This window comes from Alligator sinensis, unplaced genomic scaffold (genome assembly GCF_000455745.1).
Source record: "Alligator sinensis unplaced genomic scaffold, ASM45574v1 scaffold708_1, whole genome shotgun sequence".
NCBI lineage: Eukaryota > Metazoa > Chordata > Crocodylia > Alligatoridae > Alligator > Alligator sinensis.
In genome coordinates, this window is record NW_005842183.1 from 1,525,472 (window position 1) to 1,538,597 (window position 13,126).

General features: G+C 36.8%; 1 protein-coding gene across 1 annotated transcript in view; it reads right to left on the reverse strand.

Annotated features, from left to right (window-relative positions):
- The window catches only part of ARID4A (AT-rich interaction domain 4A), a 63,553-nt gene that overhangs the window by 28,810 nt on the left and 21,617 nt on the right, over positions 1-13,126 (reverse strand). The window contains exons 7-10 of the mRNA XM_025207135.1: positions 11,309-11,441; positions 8,138-8,217; positions 6,264-6,340; positions 3,837-4,003 (exon numbers count right to left, since the gene is read on the reverse strand). Coding sequence (XP_025062920.1) covers positions 3,837-4,003; positions 6,264-6,340; positions 8,138-8,217; positions 11,309-11,441 — 457 coding nt within the window. The remainder of the gene's footprint in view (positions 1-3,836; positions 4,004-6,263; positions 6,341-8,137; positions 8,218-11,308; positions 11,442-13,126) is intronic.

Genomic DNA, 13,126 nt, shown 5'->3' on the forward strand with positions numbered 1-13,126 from the left:
AATAACAAAAGATACTGCTGCTCCAGAGGGAATAGCAACTGAAGTCAGTGGAAAGGCAAGAGATTTCTTCAGTCCTTACTTTATCTTCATCCCTGAATACTATAAAATCCCTCCCTTTCCTGCAAGGTTCTTGCCCTTTGACCAAAACAATTATGTATTTTTTTTCTTTCCTGGACTCTTTGAAATTCTATACTTGAAAGTAAAATGTAGTCTTAATACACAAATTCCTTTTGTTGCTTTGAGAGATATCTCTATCTATAAATAGATATATATCTATACATATAGAGCTATATATGTATAGATAGATAGATATTATACATCTATATATAGATATATTATGCAAGTATTTTTTAAAAAACTGCATGAAGGGATTTGCCTATAAACAGAAATGTCAAAATTGAAGCATGAGGAGAAAACCACAGGCTGCTGACACCATCCTTGCATGAGGAAAGAGATGCTAATTGTCCATGTATTTGCTAATCTACAACTATTTCTTTCTTTATTGATAGAAAAATTACAGCACAAGCAAATATTACCATAGCATTAATTTTGATTTGTAATGCTCATATTAGAGTCAGCTTCTGGAATATGAATCTATGTAACCAGTGCCGCAGAGTTTAGGATTTTTCCTACTTTATCCTGCTGTTTACCCTCTGAGTGACAGTTGCACTCTAATCTATGTCTAGCTCTGTCCTTTACTAAGGATTATGAAAATTTAGGATTGGATACAGACAGACTAGTGTCAAGATTAAAACCAAACTCGCTCCCAACGAATAAAAATATCCTGCCAAAGGGAGCAACAACACACTAATTTAATTATTTAAATGTAAGCATCCCACTGTAAATCAGACAGCAATAGAGCAACTTCTTCAGGCTGCTGTACAGCATTTTAAATTTTTTTTTAAGTCCACAAACTTAGCAATTTAGGTTATCTGATTTTTAATGTTCTTCTGAAATTTAATATCTCATTGCTCAGTTTCCAGATTTTCTTCCTGCATAGTCAAGTATGGAAGACTGCACATTCATAAGCAACTTCTAACAGGGGAATAAGCATCTGGATGTCACTATAATGATTCAGAATTTTTGGTTTATGAGCAGACCAAAGGACAAACATCAGTATAACGCCTTTAACCTTGGTGCATTTAGCCAACATTTTCCTTTCTACTGCACCGCAATAAAAAAAGGACAGTTTCAGTCAAAGCAAACTTATGAATCCTAATCAATCTTCCAAAAAATATCAGGTTCTCTGATTAAAAACAACTACATTAAGACAATCAGTTTAGATTCTGTAAGAATGTACTACAGATACTACTGGCTATTTGCAGGGGGCACATTAAAATGCATCTGTAGAATGGAAGACTATGGCATTTATTTGAAGAAGGCCTACCATGTCTGGTTGGCAGCTAGGCCCTTACTGCACAGCCATTGTGGGTTTAAAAAATTCCCACACAACACAAATGCAAGTCGCCACTTCCCTTCTCAGAACGTAATTCCTGAAAGAACTAAACAGAGATGTCTTGAGGATAGTCTCACAAGAGACAGATTATTTTGACCTTGATTAAAAGAGAAGGAGATTAAATGTAAAAGCACAATCTGAATGATTCAGTTTTGTAAATCACATACAGCTAAAACAATAGCTTTTACTCATTGGCTCTCTTATGTCTGCATTCCAGATTAGTAATCTTATGAAGCAAACCCCTAAAGAAAACGAAACAAAACAGCATGAATCCCCAAATTCTCAGTCTTTAGCCAAAGTACTGAGCAGGGCCCCAAAATAAAATGACACTGTTACAGTCTACTGGGAATGTGACTTAATGGCCCAAAATGACAGTTCTGTTCTGACAATTTAAAAGATCAATATCTATGCTCCACTAAAATAGCTTCAGTCTGAAGATGTTCATCTTTTTACATCTGTACTTGTCAGCTGCAGAATCTATTGTTTCCAGGTGACACATCTACCTCTGGAATGCTTTACGCCCCTGTCCGTAGCCACCAGGTTACTCCTCAGAATCAGAACTGAACACATTTGTTTTATAGGAATGCTATTTTGTTTAAAAACAAAGCTTCTCCCTTCCCCATTCTTTGTTTTAAATATACAGGACTTTTAAACAACAGCCATTGTACAATTTAAAAAAAAAAGAATACTAGAAGCTGATAAAGCTATTCTTGGTTTTTACTTACAGGGAACACACAATTTTAACAAATATTAATACAGACCAATACAGACTGCAACAGTTCACACCCTGTAAAACGTGGCCTGTTCAGTCCTTATCACAACATACAGAGGCAGAAAAACCATGCACAATGGGATTTTATATTGTATGCATATTCATCCTTTCAGTTACCTACCATATGAGTATTTTCATATGGGAAGCTACTCCATTTTGCAGAACACTATTACAAAGAATAACATTAATATCTAAAACAGATTCTTATTGTCATTTTTACACAGGATCATTTACCCTTGATTACATGCTATATCATATTGTTCACAGATCAGAAACGTAGCAATCTAACTTAAATCCACATTCTTAATAATAAAAAAATGTTAACACTGCACATTAAATACATAAAATCCTTACCTATGAGCTGCATTTTCTCTGAAATGTAAAATGGTTATATTTCTTTTCTATCTAATCTGCCCAAATGCCTGGACATATTTCAGCTCGACTTCCAGATATCTGCTTGCTTTTTCTCTCACTGCACAGCATCCACAGTTATACAGCATTACTTACATTCTCTTCCATATAAAAAAATCAGACATTACATGAAAGGAAAAGAAAGAGACAGCCCATTTCAAACCATCTGGCAAGCCTCCACTGGCAGGCTGCCAAGCCTCTGCTAAATCTTCCTCTCTTTTCTGAGCATGCTCACTCGAAACCAACAGAATGTTACTATGGCAACACGGTAGGCAGCCTCGAAGTATGTACAGCCATTCTGTTTGCAGTGTGACAAAACCACATACTACAAGGGAAGCGAAAGGGAAACGATATTTGACCTTCTTTAAAAAAAAAAAAGACAGTCTACTTTCCTTTTCCAGATCAAGAATACCGAATTTTCTTGTGTTGTGCAAACAGATGAAGAAACATCTGTTTACAGGCAAATACAATCCAGCAAGACTTAAAACCCGTAAAAAACCCATAAATTCCATGAATTCATTTTTGATGACACAAGGAATGTGCCTGCTTTACTTTAGAAAAAAGGGCATGCTCGGACTGTTTTACCAATCTTTTGGGGACAGAGACACTTTGGGCAACAAACTGAATCTAGGGTTAATACTTAGGCAATTTAATTTTAATTGAGAATTATATGAAGCGTTAGTGCTATAATATTATGATTTATTTCCAAAGATAATTAACATAGGGTTTTTCGATGTGTTCTTAGTTAGCCAACAAATACTTTTAATGGGTACCTTCAACTTTCCTCAGCCATGCCTGTTATTATTTTAGTGATTTTGTACTATTGCTAAATAATGGCATTCCTTGCTGAAGAGGAGTCTGGATTTCAAAAGCAAGTTGTTAGTATTTAGACATGCATCAAAACGTGTATCTCATTTCTGTGCCCTAATAACAACTTCCTGATCCAGATCCTCCCTATCTTTTTTTTCCACAATTTCAATTATTAATTTCTAAGATTTGTCTCCAACTAGTGCATTGTATAATGGCAGGCAATTTTGCTGTTTCACACATCCTGCTAAAGAGGCCTTTTGTGAAGGGAGGATAAACAGGTCTGAAAATTTATTAAAGAGAGTAAGCAGTCTGAGAGCAAAACTCTGGTAACAAAGACATCTTTGATCATTTAAATCCATAACTTTTACTGAAATCATAAAAACTTACTGTTGCTTCTTCCTGCTTTTCATCCTGTTTGTCTTCTTCTTCATCGCTTTCTGCTGCAGCTCCATCTTCCTCATCACTGCTAGAGGACTCCAGAATTTCACTCATGTCCATTTTCCAGTTACCAGGAACACCTTTTGTATTGAAGAAAGTGCTTGCTTCCTGTAATCCTAAAGAGGAACAGGCCCTGCATGGTTACCAATTATTGGCGCTAAGAATCAAAACACTGCTAATGACAAAATGTTTCTATTTTTCTTTAATTCAAATACAATCCACTGGAAAGTGAAAAAGAAATTCAAACTCTCAAAAGGTAATAAAAAGTGAATGCTTCAGTTTGAAATGCACATTCTTCCTATGCAACATATGTTGGCTAGGTAAAAGTCTACAGACATCTCCACAGCGTGGGCACGTATTACCTGTTGGGAATTTTACATTTAAAAAACAAACGCTGACCACTAGTAATACATACTATACTTCTCCAACAACACACAGATTCCTAGGCAAACATCTCTAAAGGACAGAGTTAACAGTTTTACCTTTTTACATGCCCAGTATCCAAAGCAAACTTTGGAGAACACTGGTTTTACTCCACTTCATACATACACATCTCCTGGATTCAGTGTGATGATACATCACCAGAATAACATTTGATCTTTGCCTGATAAAAACATACCGAATCATATACGGAGACCTTTCAGATATGGAACCAATAATGCCTGGAGAACAACTAGCTACCATTCTGGAATCAGCCACTTGATCGCAGAGAGTACTGAGAGTACCTGCTGTATACAATTTGCCTATCATTCTCAAGAGGCATTGTGTGCGACTAAAACTGCAAAGCCCCTACATGATCAGCATTTAAACACAATAAAATTGGCCATTTAGATTCTAAAAAATAACCTTTTTGTTGTTTGATAAGACAACAGAAGTTTCTTGTTCCCCTCAGAGAATATCCATGGAAGACAATACATTGCCTAAAAAATACAACCCTACCTAGGAAAACATACTGTTTAACATTCAGAAAAGAGGAAGGATATTACAGTGGGCAGAATGCCAGCTGGAAACCCAGATCTCCCGAGCTGAATTCCTTCCTCCATCCACATAAACTTGTGGGGGGTCACTTAGGGTGACATGCTATTTCTTTTTGGTCAATATCTAGTCTATTAATATTGACCTAATGGCAATGTAAGATAACCAAATAGAAACAGAATGTCAATCTAGATGACCAAATGAGAATAGTGCAATAGCCTTACTTCACCCGGATATTGCAAGAACAAATACATTAAAGGTTGCGAGATTCAGATATGATAGCTGAAGGGCCAGACAGGAGACAGACTAAGGTGGAACCTCTAGGAAGCTAATCATCCTGGAGAACGCTAGGACAAACTACTAGCACTTGTTTAGCTTCAGCAATTGATGATACCGCAAATCTCTGCTTTGCAAAAATCAAATTTCACTTTGGCAATTCTCCTGTGCATGAAGGTGCTTCCCTGTCTCAGCCTCTTATTTTTAGAGGTAAAATTTCTCCCTGGAGGGCAAAACACACATGCACACACACAGTTAAAGTGTTACAGAGGTTTGAGGAAAATTTATAGCAGTTGATGATCTGCCGCTTGCACAAACTCAGAGGAGGGAATTTATAGTGACATTTCACATTCAAGTATTAACAACTTTTGTAAGAAGGTTTTAAAATCAAGTGATCATGTTGTACATTTCAGGCAGTAGAGTTTAAAAACATTATTTATCTTCATTATTTGGGTAACACTGTGTCAAAATGATAAAAAGGAGAATTTCTGAACACTAATGAACAGTTCATTTTTACGGAGTCATAATTCAGGAATCCCTTGCACAAAGGCTTCTAGGATTTTATTAAAAACTTTTTTAAGGGGGGCCCAGACTTATTCTAGCAGTTTGAAGTCCAGCAGGACCTTCTGTGTATTTTAGGCCAGAAAGATCAGTTGTACATTTAAATATGGAATAATAGTACTTACTTCTGCTTTCATAATTAAGAAGCATATAAAGCAAAAACGCTTCATAACTAAACATATTTAAACTGTGTAGCAGTAGTAGTAGTATAAAGTAGCAGCATCATTAATGTTCAATATAAATATTCAATAATAAGTTCATAGGAATCAACTACAGTCACATAAAACGAGAAACTAGAACACAGGATTGGACTCGTATTTAAATACTCAAAAGACTGACTTTTATGACTTGAGATAAGACATACACAAAAAGTCAGCATACTACAACACATCCTTAATGGCAGGAATCCTACTAACTGCCTATGGCATTCTTGGCAAAGTTCTTGGCTACTTTTTACTTTATTATCTAAACAATATGTGCAAATGGAAACATGTATGGTTTAATATAAGCAGTTCTCTCTAGATTAACTTTTGAATTATCTAGAGGAGATATATTCTAGTTTACCTCTTTTAGTAGAAAGCTCAGATTTTGGTAGATTTATAATATCTAGTTCCTTGATGTCCTTTCTTGCTATTGAATAACTGGAAGAGAGGAAGTTTGTAATTTAAAAAAACAAAGGTAATAAATACTCTACAGATGAAAAAGGCCATTTCTCAGCATTAGAAAACCTTCATAAACTTTAAACAATTTTGTCTTTTCCAATCATATATATGGCATTAGCCAAAGTGCACAATTTGTACAGAGTATCAAATGCAGGGACTCCCATTCATTCCCACATAAACCCCATACTCTATAAATACAGCAGCCAGTTTATAAAAACTAGCATACCCTGTATCAATCTGCCTATTTTATAAAACACTGTAAAACAACCTACATTTAAACAACCTACACATAACCGAATAAATGCATGTCATAATTTTAAACCAAGTTTGCTAGCACCAAACAAGAATTGTGAAGCCAATGCTAAACATCTGTATTAAAAATGTAATTAAAAAAAATGGACAAAAGTGCTCTGATAGTATATATGGAAGTTTTCACCATGAATTTTATTTTTAATTTTTTGTAGGAGAAAACAGTAAAAACCAAAGTTATCTTGATTATATTTGCAGTAACATAGTCTAAGCAATCATTTAGGCTACGCCTGCGTAGATTATTGGTGCATGCCTTAGTGCGTATTAGGTGGCCAAAAGGAACACTACTTAAGTACACTTGAAGCATGCATCAGTTGCCAACTAATTCACATGCTGTTGCTTTTACAACTGAAGATTGCTAAATATTTTTTAAATGGTTTATTAAAGTGATATTCTGTCAGAACAGTACTGAGCTGCGTTTACCATGAGAAGTTGAAAAAGCTGACAGGATAAACGTTAAGCAGATTTTCTATATTACTTCGAATATGGGGGTCAGACTCGATGATCTATTGAGGTCCCTTCCGACCCTAACATCTATGAATCTATGAATGTTTACTGGTTGTTTAATTGACTATATATTCACTTATATTTTAAGATGCACTGAGTCAACCAGAGCCTCTTTCCCGACCACCCCCCCTGCCTATATCCCAGAAGCCCAGATGCCTTTTGTAGTAGCGTGTTGTTCAACAAGTCTTTTTAATATAGTTGTTGTTTTTATTTTAAAATCCAAGTAATTTTAGCAACACAAGTAAGTTGTTGGGTGTTTTTTTAATTTTAGGAGACTTAGATTTTTATAAAATCTTGTTTTGATATCTGTGTTGCATTTTTGTGCATGTTTGTTGTAATTTTTTTGTTTAGTTGTCCCTAGGGCCTTATACAATGTGAGGTAAGAAAGTTAAAGGCCCTAGGGACAACTGAACAAAAAAAGTTACATGCACAAAAATACAACACAATCTGTCTCCTAAATATGTGTTTTTTAATTTCCATATGAAGATTTTTACAAAATGAAACAAAGTTTCAGTCCCCTGCACTGCTACAACAAACATACTGCAGTCTTATCCTAATAATGTTCTTTTTTGGTTTTTCATATAATTGGAAATCAAGTATAAATGGAAAAAAATGGAAAAGTCTTTGAATTACATATCTGATTTGAACATTTCTTTATTTTAAAATCCAAGAAGTTTTAGCAACACAAGTAATTCATCCAAATCTCTGGAACTGTCCCTCTTAAACAAGGAAAATGTTTCAACTGTTTTAAAATTGAGTTCTGAATTCTTTGATTGCCTATTTCACATTAAACTGCAGGGAAATTAAAATTTATGAATAAATACAACAAAATAGCATCCCGCACCATGGTTTCTAACATTCATAATGTGCACTTTACAAGGACATTATTCAGTCAAATTTTTCAAAAGTTCTACAAATTTTCCCATGCACCACCATTATTAAAAGTATTCTACTACTCACAATTTGGAATCTGCAAAAGAGCGAACTAAACACTGGTCCTTTTTCACTGTGATGTCATCATTACAGCTGGGAGATATTACCTGAAGTTTCAAATAAAATACATTGCTGTCAGGATTTACTATTCATCTTTCAAAAAAACAACCTCCCCCTTGCATAAATGCTTTCCCTTTTCTTTTACTGTAATTTACAGCTCTAGAAAAGGCAACAGTAATTAGGCATTTGTATGCTCCAATTTATGTTGTAAAAATAAACTTGACAATTGAACAGCTTGGCACCAAGATAAAGTAGCAGGCAACTTCGCCCCATCCCAGTAGCTGCAAACTGTCATAAGACACACCAGGGAATTTATAATTTATTTCCTTTGATGTTAATAATAAAGTACAGACATACTCTGAAAGCCATTCTATACAGACAGTGTCATGAATTTCATGTTTACTGACTTTTTTTTTTCAAATATAGTTTGCTTAGATAAAAAAAAGCAAATAAAAAACACCTCCCACCCTCAAACTTCCAAATCTTCTCATTTAGGATATTCAAAACTGGATCCTTGCCTCTTACAAAGTTAGTTTCCTTTTCAGTGTTTATTTTTAGATGTGCGATCACCAATAACATTTTTTTTCTTTTTTAACAAAGAAACTAAAATTATTCAAATTTGTTAATAACGTGAACCAGCACATTCTTCCAATATAGTCTTAACTCTAAAGGACTGAATGGTACATATTTGCATTACCAAAGCAAACATGAATCACATGGAACAAGATTATGGTTTTACAATGTTTTTTCTGGCCTTAACTGTTCTTCAGGCTCTGGAGCAATATTAACAACCACCAGTGAAATCCTACCTCTATTGAAATCAATGGGAGTTTGCCATCAAATTGTGGGCCAGGATTTCACCACAGATTACATAGATTACTTACTGCTTCTTGGTTAGCAGGGAAGCATTTCTGGTCTTCTACTTCATCTCCCAGTTATAATCATTTTTTAAATGGATGGCATGCAAACAAAACTATATTTTGTATTCTGATGGACAGAGATCTGTTGCCATAACAGATACATATTGATGAAGGTTTCCAAAATCTTGATGGGCATCTCTGATGAAGTCAGTATCTGCAGCTATGCTACAGTATGCAGATAAGGACATACTTGATTCACAAAAAAACCCCTATACAGTTGAAAGAGATACCATATTTTCTCACGTAATACATGCACCTTTTCCCCAAAAACCAGCTGATGGAAATGTGTGTGGAGTGTGCATTTTATGCGAGAAATATAGTAAGAGCAGGTTCTGGTGTTTACTGGGTGTAACAAAGGAACCTGCAGCTTGACTCTCTAGCTGCTGCTATTCATTTACTTAACTACAAGGGAAAACGTTTTTTCTTCATTCTGCCTTTCAAAAACAAGATGCGCATAATATTCTAGGGCATGTTGTATGTGAGAAGTAGCTTTTCTTCCTAGTTTCACCCAAATATCTATGCTAAATTAAGTAACTGTGGCAGGTATTTTCCTTCTAGTTAGTTCCTAATATGTAACATGAATTAGCCAGATATGATGCAGCCTCAGTTAAATACAGTAAATCTAACAAAGTAATACTGAATCAGTGAGTAAAGCAAATTAATTTAGTACTTAAGCAGAAGTATTTTTAATAGTGGATAGTATCTCTGATGTAAAAGGCAACATGCATATGCAAGCAGCAAGTCAGGTACTATAAGAAAGGACTGATAAAACATCCTGTGATGCATTTCAGCATGAGCAAATTACTCTGGATTTTTTTTAATTCTGTGAAACATCTTTTTTTTTTTTTTTTTCTTAATTTATACAGATCAACACATTTTAGTTTTTCAAGTATATTCAGAATTATTCCAAATAGTTTTGCTGGTGATAATACTCCAGTAACCAGTCCCTAGAAGTCACATTACAAAATAAGTTCACATGTAAACATTTAGAAAATTATTATAAAACTACAGCGAATTCTATTAGGTAATTCATATTTTAGACATAAAGAAAAAAGCTAGTAACTGAATAAAGGATGAAGTAACATGCAGAATAAATAAGAGTCAGGTTAATAAATCTGGCTTTAAATTGCCAATAGGTAGCAATACAGTAGAAGCTGGATATAAGCATAGCCCTTGGGAGCAAGGTCCTATGTGCTTATATCAAGAAGTCAGCCTTGCCTTCCCTTCCCCAGTGCAGTAACAACATACCCTGTAATTTACTTTAAAGCTTGTACTTGCTTTAGCTACAAAACGCGCACACAGTACTTACATGTATAGTGTCCATCACTTAAACTCCTCCTGACGTTAATAAAATTATAATAAATGGCAGCACCCTATCTAAATTCTGAGATACAAGTCTGAAGCTAACTCTGCAAACTTTTAGCCTATTTGCAAGCTAACTGTAAGAGTATTTTACTGTTTTATTGCTACCAATGCACAATGCTGGCTGGCGGATACCACGTTATCATTGATAAAGGCAGAAATATGCATGGTTATAACTGCAAGTGTATTTTAACAGGTGCTTCACAGCCAGAAAAATTCCTGGCAATGTGTCGCTTATGTATGAACTGTGCTTTTATCGTGCATTCTTATAAATGGCTCCAGCTGCATTAATATAATCAATTCTGATGGGAAAATAACAAAACATCTTGAAAAAAATCTGTATTTTTTCCAAGTAAAGCTTTTGAATTAAATCAAATCCATAAGCCTGACAATTTTAACATTATTACATTCATTTTTCTATTACTCAAACTGTGGTAGTGTTGGAGTGTTGTAGCAGGGATGATCCAGGAACTATGCAAGAGGCAAGGATTTCTTAGGGTAATACCTTAGACAAGCTTTCAAATGCAAGGTAGAATGTCTTGCATTCAAAACTTATCTAGATCTATCCCAGCTATGCAGTTGGCCCAATAAAAGGCATCATCCTAAGAAATCCTTGCCTCTCACATACATTGTAAAAGACAATGTATTCTTAAGGAAGACTTATGAAGGAACAGTTTTTGGTACAAAAATTGTAAGGTTTACAAGTCTCCTTGCCCAGAAATAAAACTCATTTTTTCCTCCATGGTAAAACAAGAATAGGACTCTTGCAACAGACTAAAAAGAACCTTCTTGCCTAAAAAATATAGCATGTTTAAAGCATGCATTATGTAGTGAATATATTAAACATGTTACTTACCAAAGCTGGATACCAGTCTGTCTTCTCAGAGCTAGAAATTACACTCACAACTTTACCAAGCAATTCATCATTCAAACGTCTCTTATCTTCATCCTCTTCTTCGCTGCTTTCTTCCTCTTTTTCATCTTCAGTACTAGGGAATTAAAACAAAATATTTTAGACAGTCTTAATTTGAAAACAAGAATTAAGAAGAAATCTAACTGTTAACCAATCTTTTCCTGCTGTATGTTTCACCGAAAAAAAGAAAAAGAAAAGCATTGTATTTACTTTGGGAAAGAGATTTTCAATTAAATTTGTATTGCAGTCATATCAATGAGTCCTAGCACTACGGGTTCACCGATAAAGATTATCTGGCCCGATACCGATGGCCAATTATTATTGAGCCATATCGGCTAATACCAATCAGATCGCTGATATGCAGCCCAGCAGCTTGCAGAACAGTGTCTGGCTGGTAAGTCTGCTGGGGGGAAGGGGCGTGAGGGAGGGAACAGGCTTGGGGGCACAGATAAAGGGCCACACAATGAGGGAAGAAGTGGGGCTGGGGCAGTTACTGCCCAGCCAAGGTGGGGTGCAGCACAAAGCCATGAGCAAGTGGCTCATCCAGAGGGTGTGGGAGGTGGCAGCTCCCACTACTGAGCGTAACCTGGGAAGCAGGGGGGGCCTGTGCTCCCCGGGTCTGTGTGCAGGGTGAGGGCAGGCTGCTGCTGCGTGCTCAGGGTTGGGGGCAGTGCTGGGCGGGCTGGGCCAGGCCTGCGCTCTGGGTGAAGCTGCTGGGCTGCATTCCTGGTTGTGTGCATGCTGCAGCTATGCACATGCACATGGCATTTATCTGTGACACCAGAGAATTGCCTGTCAAGAATGACTGCCAGGATGGAGTGCTGCCATGCCAACAGAGATGGAGGGGGGAGAGGGTACGAGGCCACCACCCCGTGACACCACCAGCTCCAAGGAGCAGGGCTGGGAGGGGGTGGGGCAAGGCCAACGCTGCTGGCTTTACCCTACCGCTCTATCCCCTCTGTCATGTCAGCTCTCCATTCCCGTCGTCATTCTCCTCCCCACCGCTGCTCCAGGTCCAGAACCACACCACCTCCTCCCCTCCGTCATGATGACCCTCCACCTTTGCCATCATTTTTGATGGGCCGTTTGCCTAGCGCACAGCACTAGCTGGACCCATGTGCTGCCAGGAGCCACGCCCCCCAAGAGAATTACAGACAGACAGAGAAACACACAGACAGAAAGACTAAGCCCTTTATATACATAGAATTATCGGCCACATCAGCCAAAAAAAGCCGATTGCCGATAACGTCAATTTTCCTTTTATCAGTGCTGATACGATATGAACCGATGTATCGGTGCAGCTTTACCTAGCACTAATCAGAACCTGATTATGCTAGATGTTGCACACATGCAGGAGAAAACAAAAGAAAGTTATGAGCCAAGGATCTTATAGAGACAGCTTTCATAATATACAGTTTAAATATCTAAACAGGTTAAAAATCCTAGAAAGTGAACTCCAGCTTTATGAAAAGTTTAAACGTCCTGGAGCCTGACACAAATGACATTTTTTCAAATTTATGGTGATAACATACCTGCCAAATCTTGCACTGTTGTGTCACTCATACATTACTCTTCATTTCATTGCTTTACGAAATCATTTTAAGACCAAATCCTGCCTGCCTGCCTGCAAGGGGCTGCAGGAAGAGGAAGGAGGATGACTGGAGGCAGGGGGCCACATGCATGTGCCTGTGCACAGATGCACGCAGCACCCAGGCAACACAGACAGCAGCTCCTGCAGCTCCCTTCAGGTAAGTCAATTGG